The 26191-nt window shown below is 42.9% G+C and overlaps 1 protein-coding gene across 1 annotated transcript in view; it reads right to left on the bottom strand.

Moving 5' to 3' along the window:
• Positions 1–26191, bottom strand: part of LOC147106303 (putative methyltransferase-like protein 25) — a 64056-nt gene that overhangs the window by 19280 nt on the left and 18585 nt on the right. The window contains exons 4-5 of the mRNA XM_086009292.1: positions 12023–12661; positions 10339–10492 (exon numbers count right to left, since the gene is read on the bottom strand). Of these exons, the coding sequence (XP_085865418.1) occupies positions 10339–10492; positions 12023–12661 (793 nt within the window). The remainder of the gene's footprint in view (positions 1–10338; positions 10493–12022; positions 12662–26191) is intronic.

Raw genomic sequence — 26191 nt, 5'->3', positions numbered from 1 at the left:
GGACAGACATTTTGCCTAACATCTGATCCACATTCCCAAGATGTGGCTGTCCTGCAAAATCTTAGCATCTTGAAAGCAACTTTAACTTAAAATCACATTTTAATATAAATTATATAACCCCCTCCCACCACCTTCCGTGGTAAAGTAATCTAAAATCCCAAAAGGTAAAATCGCTAGTAACATGGCCAAAAATCAATAAGTGGTTAATTTTCCATAATCTTCACTTCCTGTTACATGCCTTGGGTTTTTCAGATAATTTATTCTGAAAAATAAAAAAGTTGCTTTTACGCATATTTCATGGATTTACAATTTTGAACCTCTCAGGAAATAAACAGCCCATTACTGTGAAAATAACACATCCCTGTAACACCCTCCTGGGAGTCGCATAAAAATCTTCAGTAATTATATCACAAAGGAGCACAACACACTTTAGCAAGGCTCATCGAAAACTACTTTTAACTGATAATCAGCACCGGCTAATAATGGCAAGTCTGAATACAGAACAAACCAGGGAAATTTCTGAATGAATGTTTATTAATAATTTATATTTTATACATCATCAGGTGCTGGAAAGTGAATTAAAGGCTCTCATTTACCTCATGGGAAACTTTCATGAACCATTCAAGCTTATGATGCCACTGGATTACAGCCAGGCACCTTCCCTTCCCAGTAGTTCTCTTCTGACTTACAGTGCAGCAACCCTGACCTTCAAATGAAGAATCGAGTTGTTTAACTTATCCCTTCAAATATCTGTGACAATTTTATTTGATAAAGACAGACAATTTTGCTTAAGCAGAAAAAAAAACAATGGACAAAATTTCCAGATCTGGCATCCTCGATAAGCTGATTAGCAACTTTTATTTTAAAAAACAGACTTGTGGCATGAATATCGGACTAGTTGGAAGTTACTAGTCTGGTTTGTCTTAGGCCAGTTGTTGCTTTCAAGTTCTAATTTGTCTTAGTTTTGTTAGGGAAAACCTAAGCCTGTACATTCAGTATTGGATGAGCCGCAATTTTCTTCAGCTAAGAATCGGGAAGACTGAAGTCACTGTCTTCGGCCCCCACCACAAACTCTCTCCCCTTGCCAATGATTCCACGGCCCTGAAATTGCGGTCGCCGGTGTAGCTATGGCGTGCCGCCACTTACCTGCTGGGAACCCTCTTTCGAGAAGTTGCTGTTAGATGCTGCGGAGTTGAACGCAGTGTAGCGGCCCGTGGATCCCAGGGGCACACTGTGTGCATAAGCGTACCTGGGATCACGTGGGGCGGTGCGCCAATCAGGAAACAGAAGGTCTCTCACTCACCTCAGTCTGGATTTACATTCTTAGAATTAGAAATGAATTTTGGAGAAAAATATCAATAGACCAGAAGCAATCAGACTACACTGCAGGTTACTTAACCACTTTATTCAAGCAGAGCTGTACCTTCAGATAATATTCAACTGAACTTTTGGAGGCTTGCTAATCCCTCAGGCAGGCTCAGTGTAAAGGGCAAACATATTCATAGTAATTTAAACAAAAAAGCGTCTGATGAAGATTTTTTATCATGACCTGTGTCCCCTTACGCTGTGCAAACAGGCTCCTGCATAATTAATGTATAATTGCTGGGCAGTTGGTAGGCAATTAGCCCAACTCTGCAGTAACAATGAGGATAATACAGTCAGAGCAGATGATTTGTCAAGTCGGAACTTGACAGATTGCAAGTTCGGGATTTAGCGGATGTGGAAATCCCGAACTTGCGGTCCATTTCAAAGGCGGTATGAGGGCGTACTCCGAGAGTATGCCGTCATACCGACCACAAATTCTGCCCCATTATCTCTCCACGGCCACTGTCTCAGGCTGAATCAAACTGCTTGGAACTTCAGCATCCTATTCTACCCCGCACTGAGCATCTAACACCACATCCTTTCCATCATAATGACAGCCTACTTCCACGTTCGTAACCTTGTCCGTCTCCACCCTTACCGTAGCCAATCTGCCGCTGAAACCCTCGCCCAAGCCTTTGTCACTTCCAAACTTAACTTATCCATGCTCTCCTGACCAACCTCCCATCCTCCAAACTCTGTAAATTTCAGCTCATCCAAATCTCTATAGCTTGTATCCTATCCTGCACCAGATCCTGCTCAAACATCACCCCTGTCCATGCTGACCTACATTGGCTCCCGGTCCAATGCCTCTAATTTAAAATTCCCATCATCATGTTTACATCCTTTTGTGGCCTCGCCCCTCCATAACTAACGCCCTCCAGCTCTACCCCCTGAACACTCTGTTCTTCTGACTCTGGCTTTTTTGTATCTCCCCTCCCTTCGTCCCATCATTGGTGGCTGTACCTGCAGGCCATGCCTAGGCCCCATGCTCTGGAATTCGCTCCCTAAACCCCTCCATCTCTCAACCTCCCTCTCCTCCTTTAAGACACTCTTTAAAACCCACTTCTTTGACCAAAGCTTTTGATCACCCCTCCAAATGCTATCTTCTTTGGCACGGCATCCATTTTTAAAATTAGGCCTTTGTGAAGCACCTTGGGATATTTTTTGACATGTAAGGTGCTATATAATTGCAAGTTGTTGCTGCTATTGTTGTTGCTTGGATAAGTCATTGGAGAGTGTAGCAATAGCCTTGGAATAGATGGTGGAGGCACAGAAGCTGGGTGTCATTACTGTAGTATAAATGTAGAAGTTGGCCTCATGCTTCTGGGTGATGTTGCTGAGGGAAAGCATCTCAAGTTGCCAAAATGAGGGAGTGATTTTGATCATTTAATTTGGATCCGAGGTACAGTAGGTGATCATGCAGGATACACGAGAAGAAACCTTGAGAGAAGATTAAAAGGACAATTTTCCTGACCCTTGCCCCAGGGGAGTACACAATTTCCTGGGCGCAAAGGTCAGGAAAAAGAGGTGGAGATCCATTTTGCCGAATCTCCATCCCTTTCATGTTGTGCTGAGATATTTGAGGCTTTCATGAAGAGGCAGGGCTGGGCCTGTGCCTGCAGTAGGCTCAGATCCATTGCAGCTAAGCTAATGAGATGGGATGGGGTGCCAAGTGAAACTTGGAGTTTTGGACCATCTCCAGATCCCCACTGACCCTCGTGGGGATTCTGGGACTGAAGACTGGAAGGCAAATCTTCCTATTTTAATTTTTAAACCTCCCCACAGATATATACAGGAAATTGGCACCTTCTGGTCGCTGGTCTCTGCTCCTGTCCAGTGCTGAAGCGGTGGGGTGGGGGGGGCAAGGAAAGTTGTCCTTTAACGCTTTTGTTGTTATGCATAAGAGGAAGCATGAAAAAAAGCAGATTGGCATATGGAGACGGAAACAGTGAGATATAAGAGGGAGTAGAGCAAGATATAAGATAACAGAATAAAAGAACTAGGAAGGTAGTGCAGGAGTCCCCTGGGTCCATCTCCCTCTCCAACAGATTTTCTGTTTTTGATACTGCCGGGGGAGATGGTTTCTCAGGAATGCAGCAAGAGCCAAGTCCATGGCACTACGAGTGGCTCAGCTGCACAGGAGGGGAGGAAAAAGAGTGGGCGAGCAATAATGATAGGGGATTCTATTGTAAGGGGAACAGATAGATGTTTCTGTGGTCGCAGACATGACTCCAGGATGGTACGTTGCCTCCCTGGTGCCAGGGTCAAGGATGTCACTGAGCGGCTGCAGGACATTCTGAAGGGGGGAGGGTGAACAGCCAGAGGTCGTGATCCATATCGGTACCAGCGACATAGGTAGAAAGAGGGACGAGGTCCTGCAAGCAGAATATAAAGAGCTAGGAAATAAATTAAAAAGCAGGACCTCAAAGGTAGTAATTTCAGGATTACTCCCAGTGCCATGTGCTAGCGAGAGCAGAAATAGGAGAATAGACCAGATGAATGCGTGGCTGGAGAGATGGTGTAGGAGGGAGGGATTTAAATTCCTGAGGCATTGGGACCGATTCTGGGGAAGGTGGGACCTATACAAGCTGGACAAGTTACACCTCGGCAAAAGCGGGACCAACATCCTCGCAGGGGGGTTTTCTAGTGCTGTTGGGAAGGATTTAAACTAGTGCCCTACAATGGTAATGTAGGGCACAGTATCAATTAAGAGATTAGAAGTGCATGTAACAAGGGCAATACGGTAATCATGGGGGACTTTAATTTACATATTGACTGGGCAAATCAAATTACCACTAATGGTGTGGAGGACGAATTCTTGGAATGCATGCGAGCTGGTTTCCTGGATCAGTATGTGGAGGAACCAACCAGGGAACAGACTATTCTGGGTCTGGTACTGTGTAAGGAGAAAGGGCTAATCAATAATCTTGTGGTAAAGGGGCCTTTAGGGACAAGTGACCATAATATGATTGAATTTTACATTAAGTTTGAGATTGAGAGTGATGTCATCCAATCTGAAACTAAGGTCTTCAATCTAAACAGAGGAAACTACAAGGGTATGAGGGGCAAGTTGGCCATGGTAGATTGGGAGACTACACTAAAAGGTATGAAGGTGGACATACAGTGGCTAACATTCAAGGAAATGATTCATATTTTGCAACAAACATATATTTCTCTAGGGCATAAAAACCCAAAAGGAAAAGTGATCCAACCATGGCTAACAAAATAAATTAAAGCTAGTATTAAGTCAAAGGAGGAAGTTTATAAAATTGCCAGAAAAAGCGGTCAGCCTGAGGATTGGGATCTTTTTAGAAATCAGCAAAGGGGGACCAAGAAATTGATAAAGAAAGGGAAAATGCACAAACTAGTGAAAAATATAAAAACAGATTGTAAAAGCTTCTATCGGTATGTGAAAAGGAAAAGACTGGCAAAGGTAAATGTAGGTCCTTTACAGTCAGAGACGGGAGAATTTATAATGGGAATGAGGAAATGACAGAGAAATTAAATAAATACTTTGTTTCTGTCTTCACGGAGGAAGACACAAAAAACCTCCCAGAAACACGAGAAAACCAAGGGAGAGACGAGAAAGAGAAACTTAAAAGAAATTATTAGTAAAAAAACAGTACAGGTACTAGCAAAATTAATGAGACTAAAAGTCGATAAATACCAAGAACCGGATGACCTACATCCTAGGGTTTTGAAAGAGGTGGCCATTGGGATAGTGGACGCATTGGTTGTCATCTTCCAAAATTCTATAGATTCTGGAACAGTTTCTGCAGATTGGAGGATAGCAAATGTAACCCCGCTATTTAAGAAAGGAGGGAGAGAGAAAACGGGGAACTACAGACCTGTTAGCCTCACATCAGTAGTTGGGAAAATACTGGAATCTATTATAAAGGATGTAATAACTGGGCACGTAGAAACTAATAGTAAGATTGGGCAGAGTCAACATAGATTTATGAAAGGGAAATCCTGTTTGATAGACCTATTGGAGTTCTTTGAGGATGTAACTAGTGGAGTAGACAAAGGGGAACCAGTAGATGTGGTGCATCTGGATTTTCAGAAGGCCTTCGATAAGGTCCCACACAAGAGGTTGGTGAACAAAATTAGGGCACATGGAATTGGGTGTAATATACTAGCATGGATTGAGAATTGGTTAACAGACAGAAAACAAAGAGTAGGGATAAACAGGTCTTTTTCAGGATGGCAGGCTGTGACTAGTGGGGTACTGAAGGATCGGTGCTTGGGCCCCAGCTATTCACAATCTATTGGATGAGGGGACTAAATGTAACTTTTCCAAATTTGCTGATGATACAAAGCTAGGTGGCAGTGTCAGTTGCGAAGAGGATGTGAAGAGGCTTCAAGGGGATCTCGACAGGCTCAGTGAGTGGGCGAGAACATGGCAGATGGAATATAATGTGGATAAATGTGAAATTATCCACATTGGTAGAAAAAACAGAAAGGCAGAGTATTTCCTAAATGGTGAAAGATTGGGGAATGCAGATGCTCAAAGGGACCTGGGTGTCCTTGTACATGAGTCACTGAAAGCGAATGTGCAGGTGCAGCAAGCCATTGGGAAGGCAAATGCTATGCTGGCCTTCATTACAAGAGGATTTGAGTACAGGAGTAAAGAAGTCTTACTCCAATTATATAGGGCCTTGGTGAGACCACACCTGGAGTACTGTGTACAATTTTGGTCTCCTTACCCAAGGAAGGATATACTTGCCATAGAGTAAGTGCAACGAAGGGTCACAATATTGATTCCTGGGATGGCGGGACTGTCGTATGAAAAGAGATTGAGTAAACTAGGCCTGTATTCTCTTGAATTCAGAAGAATGAGAAGGGATCTCATTGAAGCATACAAAATTATTACAGGGCTTGATAGGATGGATGCTGGGAGAATGTTTCCCTTAGCTGGGGAGTCTAGAACCAGGGGCCACAGCCTCAGGATAAAGGGTAGGCCATTCAGGACTGAGATGAGAAGAAATTTCTTCACACAGAGGGTGGTGAATCTTTGGAATTCTCTACCCCAGAGGGCTGTGGAGGCTCAGTCATTGGGTACATTCAAAACACAAGTCGATAGATTTCTGACTAGTAAGGGCATCAAGGGATATGGCGATAGGGCCGGTGAATGGAGTTGAGGCAGAAGATCAGCCATGATCTCATTGAATGGCGGAGCAGGCTCGAAGGGCCGAATGGCCTACTCCTGCTCCTATTTCTTATGTTCTTATGTACAGATGATCTTTGGACAGAGAGACGTTCGTCAGTTCCTTATAATGAGCACCTGAAGTGTGACTAGCGCATACGTTGGAGGAACATAGCAGGAGATGGTGAGCAGTGGAAAAGAGGGTTTGAGAGTTCTACCCACTTTCCAGGATGGTCATGGTTTCAAGATTTGGCCATGGAAATGAAGTGACAGTATAGCTTCAGGTAATCAATCCAGATTTGATGGTTGACAGCCAGGCAGGCTGCTCACCATGTGTGTTTAAGCTTACAGTATACAGATTTCAGGCCACTGAAGGAAGGGGGCATTTATAGATCTAGTAAAGATCAGGGCAGCGGAGGAGGAAAGATAATTGTGGAGTTGATGCACAAAGGTATTGTTGTTGTCATGGTCGATAGACCAGAGGAGGTTAGGGGTGGTGTTTGAAAGGACTTTTGTGAAGGAATTGAGCTTAGTTTCTTCCAATGGTGGACAGCAAGAGTGAAGAGGTTTCAGAGAGCAGAGGGATGTGCCGTATAAAGCAGATGAAGAAATGATCAGATCAGAAACTGTGACTGATCGGAACTTCAGAGGCCATGATAAAGTTGAAGGAATGGTTGTCTGTGGATGAGGAAGCCAATATGCAGGGGAAGGTTGAGGGAGATGAGGTGGGCAAGGCAATCAGTGGAGGCGGGGGAGGATGAATTCAGGTGCAGGTTGAAACAGCTGAATGAAGAGACCCTAACCTTTCTTTCCTTCTTTCTTCTGAAGTAATTCTGCTTAGCACCATGCAGTTTTTCCACCTCCTTAATTAAACATTAAAATTATGCTAAATTCGGAGCACATATAATGTGCTCAAGGCATTGAAATGTGGTGACTAAAGAGTAATAATGCATTACCAGCCTTAGTCCTGATATTTTTTAATCTGAACAAATAGCTTAGGGGGGGGGGGGGGCTCTAGCGAAAATAATACAATACTGTTGAGAATTGGAATAATATACTCGAATTATATAGAAATTCAAATGCAAAGGTAATAATGTTCTTTGTAAATTTCGATATAGTGCTGCTGTAATAATGGGCCAGAAATTCCAGGCCAGAAGCGTGAGTACGGTCGGGTTACTCACGCATCTGGCCGTTGGAAATGCCGGCGTTCAGCAGGAACAGCGCATGCGGGGAACGCCGGCATTTCCAGACCCGAGGTCTATTCACAGCGCGTGCGACTGCACAGGCAGCGCTTGCGCAGTGAACTTTGTAGATTTCACTGATGGATTCAGTGAGGGTAAGTCCCTAGAACTTGCACTTAAAAAAAGCAAGTGTAAAGTTGTTCATTGGCTGGGGAAGGAGATATATTTTATGCAGGAGCTTATGAAATGCAATATTTAGGTTTGGGAAAGGGAGGGAAGTTATTTTAAGAAATTTTAACTAAGTTTTAAACTTTAATTTTTTTTTTTTTTTTTTAAACGGGTTTTCAGAACGGTAGGTAGAAGGAGCAATTGTGGCTGTGTGAATGGACTGTGAGAATGAGTTATGTATGTATGTCCACATATATTCCTTTACGTATATGTATGTATGTTTTATATTCCTTTACTAATGTGTATGAATGTATATTTTTAATTATGATTTTCCAATAAGTTACTTTCTCTGAAAGTCATAATTAAATAATACATTCATACACATAAGTAAAGGAATATATACATAACACGCAAAGGAATATATACAGACATACATACTTTCAGAAGCTCCACGATAAGAAATATCTTCCTCCGCAGCCTCTGGAGCAACTGTACCCATGCTTTTTTCATGTGTAAGTTGTAATGACTGGACCTCACTGAAAGCATTAATGAAAGCGGCGAATTATACTGCGCACGCGCTGCCTGTGCAGTCGCACGCGTTCTGCCTCTGAACCCCTTCGTTCAGAGGACAGGAAATGCCGGTTTTCCCCACATGCACTGTGCATGCTGAAAACCGGCATTTCATCCGGCCAGGCGCGTAAGTACCCCGACCGTACTAGCGCATTTGGAAGGGAATTACTGGGCCAACATTTTACATGTCAATAAAATAAAAAATTTAACAATTGCACAACTTGCCCCCTCGCATCTGCGACTGAGGGTCCAAGGAGGTGCATTGCGCAAGAGGTCATCATCGTACGTATCCTCACACTGTTCCCTTTGGGGAACTGTATGAAGTGGTGGAAGGATTTATGGCCGTGATTAACGCTCATTCCGTGACCGTAACCATCTTTGAACCAGCCATTAGGGTGGTTAGTCCTATGGCGGGCGGGTTTTACGGGCTCCCACAACCCATCTGAGGGGGGGGGGGGCCACCAACACCCACGGACGCAAGCATCCCGCTGGATGTCCACCCAGAATTTAAAGTTGGAGCTCCGACTCCACTTGCCGGGACTGTCTGGAGTGGGGTTCAAAACCCTACTCCTTCTGGCCCAGCGGCGGGGATGCTTACTGCTACGCAAAAGGCCCACTCCGCACAAAAGGTGACACCCATACGTTTCCTGCGCCTTTTCCCTCCCCGTGACTGGAGCCCTATGCTGCCATTTCACGTTGCTAATTGGATTGGGCCTTTGTCATAGCGGTAGGATCCCCGCCGCTGGGCCAGATCAGGGTAGGGTTTCGAACCCCGCTCCAGACAGTCCCGGCAAGTGGAGTCGGAGCTCCGGCTCTAAATTCTGGGTTGACATCCAGTGGGATATTTGCGTCCGTGGGTGTGGGTGGTCCCCCCTCCTTGTATAGCTTGTGGGAGCCCGTAAAACCCTCCCGCCATAGGACTAACCGCCCTAATGGCTGGTTCAAAGATGGTTACGGTCACGGAATGAGCGTTAATCATGGCCATAAATCCTTCCACCACTTCATACAGTTCCCCAAAGGGAACAGTGTGAAGACACGTATGACGACGACATTGCTAAATAAATAAATGGAATTTTAAAAATTCTTTTAGGGCTTTTAAAAGTCTTTAAATTGCTTTAATTCTCTTTAAAACTACTTCAGATTACTCAAAATAATGTAAACATTTTAAAAAGTTTATGAAAGTTACCAAAATCTTCAAAAAACTTCCAAAAACCTATTTAAACTGCTGCTTTGCATGTAAAAATGGTTAGCAGCTTGACAGAAACATTGGGGGCGTGTCCAGTGAAACTGAGGCCTCAAGGGGCGTGTCTCACTTGCACTGCACGCTCCTGACTTCGCGCTGGCTGCACTCCTGGGCGGCGTGACGTCATACGCTGCCCGGGATTCTTCTTCTGGAAACACCAATTCCAGGCGTCCCTGGAGCTGATCGGCAGTAGCGCGGGGTAAGTGTAAATACGGGGCTTGCACGCGCTGCAAGCCCCATTCTGGAATTTCTGGGCCAATGTCTTTGAGGTAAGTCAAGTAAAACCAGAACTATCAGGAGCAGACGGTGAGAAAATCATCACCTCTATTGAACTAAATGGAACAATGCATTGAGAGAAGCTGATTTTCAGAACTTAAAGATTCATTTCATTTCTATTTGGAAGGCAAATGCATGTAGCTTCAATTAAATAAACATTTTTATTCTAAGGAAATAAAATGTATCCATTAGTTTTCTTGTACCGTAAGGTATTTTTCATTTTGTAAACATGCTTTTATTATTTTTTTCACACAATGCCTTTTATTGTTGCTACCAGCACTACCAGTAATGTAACTCCTGCAGTACACAGCGTGTGTTCATTGTGTTCAGCAGGTTTCTAGTTCCAGCACTCTGCTGACAAATTACACACCCTATTTTATTTTGCTTACCTTTGCTGTCATCCGATAATTCAAACTCCTCCGAGAGAAGATGGTAGCAACAGCCCACACTGCAAACAGCTTTGAGCTCTGGTTTAGTCATGAAAATGCGCAAGGTATTTGAGGCAAGGTCACCACAGGTGTGCAGACCGACCATCATAGAATCCTGGAAAGTAAGCAGTAAAGTCCTTGTTACATTAATGGGACAAATCACATGTAACAGAAATGCCCTGGAGCACCTGCTAGAGCAGCCCCCTGAAGGTTGATTCTTACGTGCCATAGATAAAATAACATTTTTAATTTTAACAAACCTCATGTGCTGGTTACAGTTCAATAGGTGCTGTCCTTCCAGTACCTCATCCAAGTGACCATTCTACCTGGTCACTTTCTACCAAGTGCACTTTCCAGCAGGCAAAAACTCTGAAATCATTTAAGAGGCAGTTAAGGCAGTGTGATGGGAAGAGCATAGGTTTCCATGGAAGGATGAGTTAGATGGGCCAAATGTCCTCCCTCATCTATAAATATCGTTGTGCTCTTTGAGTCATTGGATAGGAATGGGAGCATTGCCTGATTTTTCCCTCCAAGACCTGAACACACTGCAGTCGATTGTTGTAACCTCACTATTACCCTGGCTGAAATTAGCTAACTGAGCACGTAGTGGGCTGCTAACCCAGAAACTTCCTGGGCTGTATAGCTGAGTACTACGCCAGGCAAAGCATTTCCTATCTGACCCACCGAAGCAACAAACTCACTCTTTTGAAAAGGTTTGATCTGACAGGAATGATCTCACCATACTTCATATTGCAATGAATGGGAATATTATACAGCATTTATTCTAATTTTGGTAACCTTTCAATGAATAAAATCCAACTAAATTATTGCCTTTTAATAGAACGGCTGTTAAAAATGTTCAATTTTCATCAAATAAGCTACTGAAAATCAATTCAAAAGATTGTATTAAATGGTTCTGCTGCTTCTTACTGTTCTTACTGTATATTCTTAAAAAGGCAAGTAGAATGCCTGCCACCTTGTGGCAGTCACGAAATAGACCATTATGTAAGAATATTTTCTCCTTTTGAAATAGTACAATACAGTATATATAACTAACAAAGTTAACTTCAGTGCCTTAAAAGGTTATAAAACGACATCATATCTACTTTTTATATTTTTGGGGCTCATCAATGTGAGGGATGTCAGTGCTAAGGAATGGAACACTTATTTTCCACACTTGTTATCAAAGATCCCTATATTGCACTTCCAAATAAGGTATAGCACAACTGGATGCAGAGCATAGCTCACTTTTCTCAACCCAGCAATAGGTTTTAATCCCAACTTCCAAATCTTGGAAGAGTATCTTCTTATTGTAGCTGTATGAATTTTTCGATCTCCCACACCAGCCATCATATGGGCTTGCTGATTGCCAGAACAGTGCCAATTTGCACCAAGTGAGGGGCAGTTCTGTGCTGTGGGTACACACACCAAGAACCGGATGACTACCATAATTCATTTCTTCATGAGGGACCCTTACAGTTAGCTGAGAGGCGACTTTCACGCCATCATCCTGGCCTGAATTTAAACTGGGGCTCCAAAGGTGAAAGGACAGTGTACCAACTTAACCCACTGTGTCACTCACACAATCTAATAATTATCTTAATACACATCTCAAAACATTGTACTTTGTGTAAGGATGCCTAACCTTTATGTCAGAAATGATGTCTCGGAGTTCTGTTGTGGAAGTAACATGCAGTGTTAATGGGGAATACAGATTAGCCTCTTTGATTCGCTTTGCTTTGGCCTCTAAGCTTGCAGTTTTCCTTCTCTCTTTCTCTTTTTCATTCAGATCTTTCTTTTGCCTCGACAGTGAACTCATTTCCACGGCGTCGGTTGACAGAAGTTCCAGAAACAGATTCTCAGCGCCATTAAGTTCATTTTCAATTGGTCCCACAATCTGTGCAGATGCATCTATTTCCTTTGTCTCGTTTGTCTCTGACTCTATGAAAGTAGCAGAAATAGAAGTCTGTACAGGTGACTGTACATGGCCAGGCTGAGTTTGAGGACTACTCTCTTGCTCCCTACTGTGGCCAATCTGTTCCCTGATATCCATACAACTCTCCACACTATGCATTTGCTTTTCCTCCGGATGTTCTGGTGCGAAGTCTTGGTTCAGAGGCTTTTTTTGACGCTGATAAACTTTCCAGTATCTTTTTAATTTTCTGTTCCTATCATTCGCCCCACTGGTGTTGGTGCTGGAAGAATCTATGCCATACACATTTAGGCCATATTGCATGGACAAGTAGGAACTCAAATAGCCCTTTCCTGATCCTATATCAATTATCTAGGGGAAATCAAAACAAAAGGTTCAATATCATTATTATAATTTACAACAACGTCAATCTAATTTATAATACCCTGAGGTAAACTGTTTTCAATTGCAGTCCAAACGTGTATTCATAGCTGAATAGCATTTTCATGCTCTCTTCTAATGTAATGCCTTTATTATTGTTCTTCATATTGGACACAAGGGAATACTATAACCAGGGCTTGAAGTGTGGAGCATTACACTTCGAATTGTGAAAACTGGAAATACATAAAAATGTTACATTAACTGCACTTCATTCATGTCTGGAGCAATAATATTAACACAGTATTTTGGATACATCACGCTGAAAGTGAGACAGAGCAATTGGTGCTATACAAGGTCATCCCAAGGACTGCTGCATAAGTAAACTGAACATTATCAACACAGCAGGGATACTTAACCCTTTCTAAACACTGAACTGACTCATATTAATCTTCATCTGCACCAGAAAATTAAATGATGGCAGGATTATAAGTATGCTACAGTCAGCAGTACCAATCAAAACTTACCAGCCCTCCCCTACAAAATCAATGGATCAAAGGAAACAACTTGTGCCGATCGTCTCAAGATAATGTCAACATTAAAAAGGAATAGGAATAAAATTAAGTGAGCGAGGCAGATTATTTTTCCTTTTAAACTTTTCTTCATTAATGTTTTGGTATTGGATAGCTGAGAATATTACAGCAAGTATCAGTGTAATGTATATAAAACCATTTGTTCTTATATATAGCACTGCCATCTTAGAGTAGACTGCTGCAGTTGGGTGGTTTGTCCTCAATTTCATTTGTGTAATAAGACTCAAAATATAGATTGCTTGTGCAAACTGTTAAAGCATAATGGTCAGAGTGTTCTCTGTTCAGTTGCTTTAATACACTGAATATGTACATTTGAATTAATTTTAAACCAGGTTGGGTGTATGCCTTTATACTTAAATAAACAGAATGCATACTTGGAGAAAGAATGAACTTATATAGTTATAATAAAGTGCCTTATGTGTGGGAACTGCATGATTCCAAAGTTATTCTAATCGTGAACAAATTAAAGCATTGAGGCAAAAACACTTAAACATTTTTATTCAAAGAATTACTGATAGGAACAAAAAAGTATCGAAGGTTGTGAGAACACACATTAGAGCACAGTGGGCGTCCTTGTACAAAGTTACTGCCACTCCTATGACACTGACCAGACTTTGGATATAATGGAAATGAAAACACACATACCTTGTACCTTAAGACTATCCCCAACATAGTTTGGATGATTTTCTGTACTACTGTAGGGAGGGAGAAGTTGAGGAGGAAATTCAATAGAGCCAAGGGGAAAGTGAAGTAAAAACAAGCAATGAAGAAAACATTTACAAACTATTTGAAATTATATAGAGTCAACTGTTTTGAAATTATATACAGTTTTAGAGTGTGACTACTTATGGTGACTATGTACTGCATGAAAGAACAGCTCAGCATGTAGCCTTATATCCCCAATATGTAATTCCTGCTCATGCCTACATACTAAAGTTGCATAAGTGCCAGATCCCATCATCATAAAAGGTACGTGACATTTATTTTTGATATTATGAAATTTTGTGCGGAAAGCATGGCACCAGTGAAGACAGTAGTGGAACTTACAGACGGAAAACAGCTGAAAATTGAAGGCAGTTGAGCTGAAATTGAACTACAGTCCCATCGTACTGTATGATTTGTACTGCAGTGATATCAGGTTTTATTTCACTGCATGTAACACAGTTACAAGGCAGTAATTCAATCAAGCAGTTCTAATCACACCATAAACCGCAAGGGCGAAGCTTGAGCGGTTCTGATTCTCAGCGGAGCCTCGGAGATTGAATTACTGCCTTATATTGTGTTCGTTTTCATAAAACATATTGAAAAGTCTTGACAAAAAAGTTCTCAGCTTTCTTTTTTCCAGAGTGCATGGAAAGTGGTTGAAGCTGTATGGCAAGTAAATGTAACCAAATCAACTGGGATGTCAGATCTGAAGCTGTGTAGCACCACATGACTGGTACTATAGTATTATGGGGGGGGAGGGGGAAGGGACGGATTACTGGGAAATAAAATGTCGTGTGTGTTTTATAGAAGGTACTTAATGGAGTGCCATGAAATGCTGTTTTTATTCTCTTGAGTGATGAAAGCCTACTAACTAAAAAAAAAACAGCAGCATAGAAAAGCTTCCCTCACAACTGTTCACAGCAGGAACTTTCGACACTTGCTTCCTCTTTGGCAACTGGTTGGATTTTCTCAGAACAAAATCAGCTGCAGCTCAGTCCAATAAAAATGGACTTCGACAATCAAATTTGTTGAATACAAGGTAGGAGCATGTGAAATGGGGTTAATGATAGACAAGCGGATCTCAGGAAGACGTGATAATCTCCTGCAGCGGGAGGTTAAGTAGTAAATGTTGTAAGTGCTGAAAACCACAGCATTGTGCTGACTGATAAGTATTCCATAAAGAAAGGAGAACCCTAATCCCTAAAAGTAATCCCATAATCCCTACCCCCATTTCACAATATTAAACTTCCCTTAATCTTAACTGGAATTTTAATCCCTACAAATAAATAAATCTTTCTTAAATAACTGAAAACAAAGTAGCACATTGTATTAAAGTATATGTTTGATGCCAATGAATGGTGAGGATGAATTTGAGCTTGTGGTGTGAGCAAGTGGAAGGCAAAACTAAGGGAAGGAGTGAAAATGGTGAAACAGTAATCACCAGGATGTTGTCAGTCTCATATAGACCAGTTTCCAGAATGGCATTGGCATAAACGTGAGGACTGGCCACCCTCTCACCTGCTGTATTGGGTGCATTGTTAGGGATAGAAATCAGGAAGTCTGACTCTCATTAAAAGAAAACAAAAAGGAGTCTATGGCCGTGATTTTACTTACCTCGGCGGGTCCATGGTGGGCGATGTCGGTGGCGGGTCCCGACCCCGCTGCTGGCTTCATCCCGCTCTGTGAAATGATTTTCCCTTGATAGGGCTTGATAAGCCCGCCCAGTGTGTTTCCCGGGTCAATTACAGGAAGCGGGCCTGGTGATGTCATTTCAAGACGTGTCATCAGCCGGTTTCCTTAAAGGGACCATGCCCAATTTTCTTTTGACATTTGTGTTGTCAGTGTTCTACAGCATTGAAGTGCTGCAAACACTGACGGTCACTGCACAGAGGTGCAGGGCTGCACCCAGGTTCGCCCATGATTCCCCCCATATGCAGGGAGGACCTGGGTGCAGTGGCGCAAACCTTTCAATGATCTCAGTAGATCACGAAATGTTAGTACAAAGCCACACTCACCTTCATCCTGCTGTGCCTCTCATTTGTCATTTCTTAGAAAAGCAGCAGCAACAACAACTTGCACTTATATAGGCCCAGAAATTCGGGTCGGGGGCTTCCCGCGGGTGCAAGCCCCCGACCTGCACTTACCTACCGCGCTGGCCATTGAGCTGAAGGCCCGCGTGAGATTCCGATCCTGGGCCTCCTCCAACTGCCGGCGCGCAGTGCTTGCGTATCCCAGGGGCGCAGTTAGTTCAATGCGTCCCCTGGGATCACGTGGGCCATGGAGAGTCAATGGCAGCAGGGAATGCTTCATTCATAAGTTTGACAGGTTAGATTAATTAATTCAGATGTAGTCTGTGGCCAGGGTCAGGATGGTGTGACTAGAAGTGAGGCAGGTACGGGGGTCCAGGAGGTGGTGTTGGAGGAGCCGCAGCCCTTGCTCTTGTCCAACAGGCTTGAGGCGCTTACTCCCTGTGAGGATGGGAACGGGGACTGCGGGGAGGATGAGCAACCCGGCCACAGCACCGTGGAGCCATTCAAGTGGGGGGAGATAAAAGAAATGTTGTAGTGGTAGGGGATAGTATCGTTAGGGGGATAGATAAGAGTTCTTTGCAGCCGAGAGCGAGAGTCCCGAAGGCTGTGTTGCCTGCCCGGTGCCAGAGTTAAGGACATCTCCTCTGGGCTGGAGAGAAACTTGGAGTGGGAGGGGGAGGATCCAGTTGTCATGGTCCATGTTGGTACCAATGACATAGATAGGACAAGGAAGGAGGTTCTGCTGAGGGAGTTTGAGCAGCTAGGGGTCAAATTAAAAAGCAGAACCACAAGGGTAATAATCTCTGGATTACTACCTGAGCCACGTGCAAATTTGGCTAGGGTAAATAAAATTAGAGAGTTAAATACGTGGCTCAAAGCCTGGTGTGGGAGAAATGGGTTTTGCTTCCTGGGACACTGGCATCAGTACTGGGACAGGAGAGAGCTGTTCCGTTGGGACGGACTTCACTTGGCCAGTGCTGGGACTAGAGTCCTGGCGAATCGAATAACTAGGGCTATAGAGAGGGCTTTAAACTAATTAGTGGGGGGGGAGGTTTTAAGAGAGCGAAAAATAAAAATGACAGCGGAGAAGGTAATAGAGCAAGGTAGCAGTGGGGGAATTAAAAACCAGAGCGTGTCAGGAAGGGACAGAATGTATAATGATAAAGGTAAAGCAGTAAAAGGGGTAAAAGCAGGAATAAATTGTCAGAAAACATATTTGAAAGTTCTTTATCTGAATGCACGCAGCATTCGTAACAAAATTGACAAGTTGACGGTACAAATAACTACACATGGGTATGATCTGGTGGCCATTACGGAAACATGGCTGCAAGATAATCATGACTGGGAACTAAACATACAAGGGTATTTGACAATTAGGAAGGACAGACAGGAAGGAAAGGGAGGTGGGGTTGCTATGTTAATCAAGGATGGAATCACTGCAATAGTCAGAAATGATATTGGGTCAAAGGATCAGGATAGTGAAATAGTTTGGGTGGAGATAAGGAATAAGAAGGGGAAAAAGTCACTAGTGGGCGTAGTCTATAGGCCTCCTAACAGTGGCAACTCTGTTGGTTGGAGTATAAATCAGGAAATAGTTGGGGCTTGTAATAAGGGAACAGCTATAATCATGGGGGATTTTAACTTTCATATTGACTGGACTAATCAAATTGGGCATGGCAGCCTTGAGGAAGAGTTCATAGAGTGTATTAGGGACGGGTTCCTTGAGCAGTATGTAACTGAACCAACCAGGGGGCAGGCAATCTTAGATCTGGTCCTGTGTAATGAAACAGGATTAATAAAAAATGTCCTAGTAAAGGATCCCCTTGGAATGAGTGACTATAATATGGTTGAATTCCAAATTCAGTTTGAGGGTGAGAGAGTTGGATCTCAAACCAGCATACTGAGCTTAAATAAAGGAGACTATGAAGGTATGAGAGTAGAATTGACTAAAGTGGACTGGGAAAACAGATTAAAGTGTAAGACGGTACAAGAGCAGTGGTCTACATTCAAGGAGATATTTCACATCTTTCAAGATGAATATAGTCCACTGAGGAAAAAGGGGAGTAAAAGAAAAGACAGCCATCCGTGGCTCAGTAAAGTAATAAAGGATAGTATCCGACTGAAAACAAGGGCATATAAAGTAGCCAAATCTAGTGGGAGGATAGAAGATTGGGAAGCATTTAAAAGCCAGCAAACAATAACTAAAAGATTAATTAAGAAAGGGAAGATAGATTATGAAATTAAACTAGCAAAAAATATAAAAACAGATAGCAAGAGTTTCTACAGCTATATAAAAAGAAAAAGGGTGGCTAAAGTGAACGTTGGTCCCTTAGAGGATGGGACCGGGAAACTAGTGGTGGGGAACATGGAGATGGCAAAGACGCTGAACAAATATTTTGTATCAGTCTTTACAGTAGAGGACACTAAAAATATCCCAACACTGGACAAACGGGGGGGGGGGGGGGGGGGAGGAGCTAAAGACGATTGAAATCACTAAGGAGATGGTACTCAGTAAAATAATGGGACTTAAGGCGGATAAATCCCCCAGACCTGATGGCCTACATCCTAGGGTCTTGAGAGAAGTGGCGGTAGGGATTGTGGATGCATTGGTGATTATTTTCCAGAACTCCCTGGACTCAGGAAAGGTCCCGGCAGATTGGAAAACTGCTAATGTAACACCCTTATTTAAGAAGGGAAGTAGACAAGAAGCTGGAAACTATAGACCAGTTAGCCTAACATCTGTGGTTGGCAAAATGTTGGAGTCCATTATTAAGGAAACAGTAACAGAGCATTTGGATAAACATAATTTAATAGGACAGAGTCAGCATGGTTTTACGAAGGGGAAGTCATGTTTGACAAATTTGCTCGAATTCTTTGAGGATGTAACATACAGGGTGGATAAAGGGGAACCAGTGGATGTAGTGTATTTGGACTTCCAAAAGGCATTTGACAAGGTTCCACACAAAAGATTACTGATCAAGATAAGAAATCACGGGATTGGGGGTAATATACTGGCATGGGTGGAACATTGGCTATCTAACAGAAAACAAAGAGTTGGGATAAATGGTTCATTCTCGGGCTGGCAATCAGTAACTAGTGGTGTTCCGCAGGGGTCAGTGCTGGGACCCCAACTCTTTACAATCTATATTAACGATTTGGAGGAAGGGACCGAGTGCAACATATCCAAGTTTGCCGACGATACAAAGATGGGAGGGAAAGCAGTGAGTGAGGAGGACATAAAAAACCTGCAAAAGGACAGACAGGCTAAGTGAGTGGGCAGAGATTTGGCAGATGCAATATAATGTTGGAAAGTGTGAGGTTATGCACTTTGGCAGAAAAAATCAAAGAGCAAGTTATTATCTAAATGGAGAGAAACTGCAAAGTGCTACAGTACAAAGGGATCTGGGGGTCCTGGTGCATGAAACACAAAAAGTTAGTGTGCAGGTGCAGCAGGTGATCAGGAAGGCCAATGGAATCTTGGCTTTTATTGCAAGGGGGATGGAGTATAAAAACAGGGAAGTCTTGCTGCAGTTATACAGGGTATTGGTGAGGCCACACCTGGAATACTGCGTGCAGTTTTGGTTTCCATATTTAAGAAAAGATATACTTGCTCTCGAGGCGGTTCAGAGAAGGTTCACTCGGTTGATTCCGGAGATGAGGGGGTTGACGTATGAGGAAAGGTTGAGTAGGTTGGGACTCTACTCATTGGAGTTCAGAAGAATGAGAGGCGATCTTATCGAAACATATAAGATTGTGAGGGGGCTTGATCGGGTGGATGCGGGGAGGATTTTTCCACTGATGGGTGAGACTAGAACTAGGGGGCATAATCTAAGAATAAGAGGCTGCGCTTTCAAAACTGAGATGAGGAGAAACTTCTTCACTCAGAGGGTAGTAAATCTATGGAATTTGCTACCCCAGAGAGCTGTGGAAGCTGCAACATTAAATAAATTTAAAACGGAGATAGACAGTTTCCTAGCAGATAAGGGAATTAGGGGTTACGGGGAGAGGGCAGGGAAGTGGACGTGAGTCTAGATTCGGATCAGCCACGATCCTATTGAATGGCGGAGCAGGCCCGAGGGGCCGTATGGCCTACTCCTGCTCCTACTTCTTATGTTCTTATGTAAGCCCCAAAACATCACTAAATCTTCAAATAATTTTTTTTTAAATTAACATTTTTTAAATAAACTATAAATTACATGAAATAACTATTTTAAACAATAATTTAAATTTTTGGAAAAAAAAATTACATTTTCTAACGGGGCTAAAAATAAATTTACCTTTCTTTAAAGTATTTAAAAATAATAAACCTGTGAAAAAATGTTTTAATTTTATTAATTCACCACTTACCTTGTAAAAAGCAGGCCTTGCGACTGCTTTTTACATGTCTAACTTCTGGAGACTTACCTTCCCGGGAAAACCTGCAAAAAAAACGTAAGTTCGATGCGCACGCGCAGCCTCTCCTGCGCATGAGTTTGACCTCTGAACTCCTTCTTTCAGGGGAACGGAAGTGCCGGTTTCCCGCGCATGCGCAGTGCATGCACGAAACCGGCACTTCAACTGGGCTTACGGGTGAGTACCCCGTGCGTACTCACCCGTGGAGACCCGAATTTCTGGGCCAATGTGCCTTTAATGTAGTAAAACAACCCAAGGCGCGTCATAGGAGCGTTCTAAGAAAAAAATTGACAGCGAGCCACATAAGGAGATACTAGGGCAGGTGACCAAAAGCTTGATCAAAGAGGTCTTAAATGAGGAAAAAGAGGTAGAGAGGCGGAGATGTTTAGGGAGGAGATTCCAGAGCTTTGGCCCTAGACAGCTGAAGGCACGGCCGCCAATGGTGGGCTGAAGTATTTGGGCTGCACAAGAGGCCGGAATTGGACGAATGCAGAGTTCTCGGAGGGTTGTATGGCTGGAGGAGGTTACAGAGATAGAGACTCCATCATCTATGTAATTACAAGTCTCGTGTCTAGCTCGCATCCATAGTACATGGGAAAACGTACATCACAAGTCGCACTTTAAAGTATAAAGTATCCTGCCAAGTTTAAAGTGTTGCATATGCATAGTGCAAAATTTGCACCTGATTGATTCATATCATATTCACAAAAAATCAACAAATCACAATAAATCACTGTTAACTGAACAATGTTAATTGCCCAAAATATTACTGAGCAGGTAGGAAACCAATCAATGAGCAAGCCGTAAATAGCTACGAATAGACAATTGGTGATGAAGAGAAGATGTATGCAGCTAAAAATAAGGGCCCTGAAATTACACCATGAGTTACCTGCATATGAATTATGCATTTGCTAGAGATTTGTATTTCTGCCATTTTAGCAGAGGGTTAACAGGTCCAATTTTTGGTTGTCGACTGGCCACCGCTATATAGTCTGTTGCTTTAAACCTCCGAAACAGTGCTCTAGCATTATCCATGAGCAAGACCGAAGGAGATCTATTTGTGTATATAAATGTTATTAGCTTGTCAAATTTAAGATAGTTGGTTCCAGTTATACAAAAAAAAAGCTTAAACCAAAGTATCAGTGTCACACTGAATGAAAACATTTGAGTGAAAATAGACTGGTTTCAAATTATCTAACTTAATATAGAAGTTGAACATCTGCCGATTGACCAACATCGCTGCACATATCAAACAGATGCAGAATGTTAATGGCTTCAAGACTTAAAGACGCAAAGTCAAAATAATAGGATGTACAGCTTGCCAGTCTTAGCAAAGTTTCCATGCAGTGCAGAAATTTTCAGACTATTAATTCCTGCACAAATGAAAAGTTTACACCAGCCCACTTGAGGTCATTGTTTTAACTTTAAAAGTGATTCAGCATTACTGCTGTACAGAGGGAGAGGTCGGACTGATCTTTGGGCTGCAGCCCCGAATCAATCTCAAACTGTGGTCCAGAATTGGTACTAAATAGTAGGAGGTCGAATTTTCTCCACCATTCCAGTGGACTCCTGGCATAACTCCAACAGGAGGTCCAGCAGAACAGCTTAGAAATTGGCTGGGACCTGAATACACCGCGTCCCACTCCCAATCGAACGCTGGGAGTCCCGATCTCCCCGGCCAATATGTGGCCTAGTGCAAGGCTGGAAGCTAGTCCACCGAGTCAGAGGAAACATATTGGCCTCCAGGAAGGCACAAGTGGACACCACCGGGGAACATAAGAACATAAGAAATAGGAGCAGGAGTAGGCCAATCGGCCCCTCGAGCCTGCTCCGCCATTCAATAAGATCATGGCTGATCTGATCCTAACCGCCAATCCACTATCACAGAACCATCTCCTGAATCTAACAGAATTAGACACACGAAATAGGAGCAGGATCAGGCTACACGGCCCCTGGGCCCGCTCCGCTACCCACAGGGCCATGTCCGATCCAAACCTAGACTCATGTCCAAATTCCTGCTCGCTCCCCGTAACCCTTAATTTCCTTTACTTCTAGAGGGAGGGAAGAGAAATGGGCCCAGGCCAGGGAACCGAGATTTGTTTAAAAAAAATTAAATGTAAATTGCTTCTTAGGGATTTGGAATTCTCCCCAGATAGTGGTCAAGCACTGGAATTTCTGGGTGTGGGTCTGGCAAGCACCCGAGCTAAAAATCCAATGCTCTCCCACTGACCCTACATACACTGGCAGGCGTGATCCTGGCGTCTTTCTCACCATCCATTACCTTCCCTCCTCTTTCCCCTTCACTGCCACCAATTTCCCTCTTCTTTCTCCCCTTCATGCTAATCCGTTTCCCCTTCATTATGCCCCTTCCCGCTCTCCTTCTTTACCGCTCATTTCTCCCCTGCCCTCAGTGCCACTCCTACCCGAGTCCCGCTACTAGTGGAAGTGATTCTGGCTGCTGCATATTGTAGTTGGGAATTGCTGCTCTCGTGAGAATTCCTGCTCACGGTACTCTGTGACCAGAACCGCATCCATTACTGGTAGGACTCGGGTAGGTGCAGTGCTGAGGGGAGAGGGGCCTGGTCTGTGCTGACTTTTGTCAGCAAACCTGGCACCATGGACAAGGTTCCCATAAGGGTGATGGTTAACATATATGAAATACTCAGTACCCACATGCCAAATGATTTACTTGTATTTCTGACAGTGCCTTGGGACCTATTACTACATTAAAGGTGCTAAATAAATGCAAGTTGTTGTTGTATTTAATTACACTGGAAAATCCTGTGACCCAAATTTTCTTTTTGCCCTGGTGTAGCGCTGGTATGGGACGATCTTTTGCCTTTCTGCATAATACACCTTCGGGACATAAGCAACCAGATTAAAGCGCTGTGCTTGGGAACTTGTAATTCAGTTCGGAAACAGTGAAGAAAAGCAATTTGCTGTAAAGGTTAAATGTACGTTGTACATTTGCATTTAAACTTGGATGCAACTCACAAATATAGAGCCTGGGGGGTAGCGCAGAAAGGAGCTGGTACACCTTAGGTTATGAAGAACAACCTTGCATCGGGATAAAATTAACTAGAGTTGAAATAAAGGGCAGTATCAACAGAAATATTGTACATCATTGACATCAAACAGTCTGGTCTTGAATTTAAAATCAGTATAATGATACCATGAAGACTTACGTCATTATTTCCATTCTTCTATATTTTTCATTTGTTGTGTATTATAATCATTATTTTAAGCATACAACAGTTAGATAAATATTACCAGATTTATTTGGAAGACTGGGCATTAATTTGAAAAATTGTTTTGTGACAATAATGCTTGTGGATCAGATTATTTTCTGTATATTTGTTCAAGAGTATTTCAAGGACTACAATGGGTCGTTGTGGGGGATTAATTTTGTTCAAGGCCAGTCTACCATGATGGTTTTTGACACCATGTTGTAAACATAAGAACATAAGAAATAGGAGCAGGAGTAGGCCAATCGGCCCCTCGTGCCTGCTCCACCATTCAATAAGATCATGGCTGATCTGATCCTAACTGCCAATCCACTATCACAGAACCATCTCCTGAATCTAACAGAATTAGACACACAAAATAGGAGCAGGAGTAGGCCAATCGGCCCCTCGTGCCTGCTCCACCATTCAATAAGATCATGGCTGATCTGATCCTAACTGCCAATCCACTATCACAGAACCATCTCCTGAATCTAACAGAATTAGACACACAAAATAGGAGCAGGATCAGGCTACACGGCCCCTGGGCCCGCTCCGCTACCCACAGGGCCATGACCGATCTGAACCTAGACTCATGTCCAAATTCCTGCCCACTCCCCGTAACCCTTAATTCCCTTTACTTCTAGGAAACTGTCTATTTCTGTTTTAAATTTATGTAATGATGTAGCTTCTACAGCTTTTTGGGGCAGCATATTCCATGGACCTACCACCCTCTGAGTGAAGTAGTTCCTCCTCATCTCAGTTTTGAAAGAGCAGCCGCTTAAGCCAGCAAAGTACAAAATCTGACATCAGTGCATTTAAATTGTCAAAACAAGAACTGGCAATTTTACAAAGTCATCGTACAGAGAGTTAATAATGCACTAATTTACCAACGTACACTGATGTTTCCATACTACATGATGATTTGATAGAAGTTGAGTTTAAATACTGACAATGAAGTCGGTCAAAGGACACGCCACCCTCAGAATCTCTCAGCTACAAAGTATCTGGGCTATAAAATTTTTATTTATGGCTTCACCTTAAAATGGCTAGCTACCTCCCTATTTCTCTCTTCTTTTTCTGGCTTCTCTCAGTTCTTGTTCCCTCTGCTCGCCTTCTTTATCCCTCACGTCCTATTTCACATTCTTACTCCACTTCTTGCACCCCAGAGACTCGATATTCTTCTAAACGAAAAATGGGAAAAAGTATGTTTTTCACTGTAATTTAGGACATACTAACAAAATTGTTGGGATGTGTGGTTTTGAACGATGAATGTAATCATACGGCAGGAAGAAATCTCCATCTGTCAATCACACTGTCTGGATAGCTATAGCTCTTATCTTTAAAATCAAAACTAACACCCAACAGGAGGCACAGGGCAGGACAGATGGTGTATCCTACAACATGAAGGAATTGATGCCATATAAGAACTTATTTGGAATGAGACGCCTGGTAGATATAGGGACTGTGGAGACTAGAGGCCATATATTCTATAATTTGCACAACATCAGTGCATTCATACATATTGATTTTCTGCAATATTGCATGGAATGAGAATACAGCACTCAAATGGATAAGTGTCTTTAAAGATTCAAAATGTCCCATCCTTTCACGTGACAGAGCAAGGAGAGCCCAGTGGTTGATTGGGTGCACCCAAAGAGCACCACTCACCTCAGCATCAACTAGTGCCACTCCCACTTGAACCAGGTATCGGCACAGAATCGCACACAATGGGAAAAAAAGATAGACTTGCATTTATATAGCGCCTTTCACGACCTCAGGACGTCCAAAAGCGCTTTACAGCCAATTAAGTACTTTTGAAGTGTAGTTACTATTGTAATGTAGGAATCGGGGCAGCCAACTTGTGCACAGCAAGCTCCCACAAACAGCAATGTGATAATGTCCAGATAATTTATATTTTTAGTGATCTTGATTGAGGGATGAATATTGGCCAAGACACCGGAATAGTGCCATGGGATCTTTTGCGGCAACCTGAGAGAGCAGACGGGGCTTCGGTTTAACTTCTCATCCAAAAGACGCCCCTCTGTTAGTGCAGCACTCCCTCAGTATTGCACTGGAGTGTCAGTCGTGGCTCAGTAGGTAGCACTCTCGCCTCTGAGTCAGAAGGTTGTGGGTTCAAGTCCCACTCCAGAGACTTGAGCACAAAAGTGTAGGCTGACACTCCAAGTATTGCTGATAAAAATCAGGGTTTAAGAAGCCTCAAACATGGCCAATGGACGCCAAAAGTATCTTTACCTTCCTAAGCATAACCCTAACTCATCTGGAGAGTGAGCAAGAAAAAGAGCAAACAAGAACCAGAAGAGGCTATGGGTATAGGGCAGAGGATGCAAGTAGCAGGTAAAAAAAACTTGTATTTATGTATCAAAAAACAGCAGTGGTCCTAGTACTGAACCAGTACCAGATTCAACAGTAGCTTTCGAAAGGGAATTGGATAAATACTTGGAAGGAGAAATAATTGCAGGGACGCAGGGGAGTGGGATTAACTGGATTGCTCTTCGAAAGAGCCGGCGCAGACTCGATGGGCCGAATGGCTTCCTCCTGTGCTGTACTATTTTATGATTC

Source organism: Somniosus microcephalus, chromosome 16 (genome assembly GCF_052327205.1).
Source record: "Somniosus microcephalus isolate GS21.2 chromosome 16, FLI_Smic_1.0, whole genome shotgun sequence".
In the NCBI taxonomy this organism is placed as follows: Eukaryota; Metazoa; Chordata; class Chondrichthyes; order Squaliformes; family Somniosidae; genus Somniosus; species Somniosus microcephalus.
The sequence above is the reverse complement of the archived record's forward strand: the minus strand, read 5'-3'. Positions and strand labels throughout refer to the sequence as shown.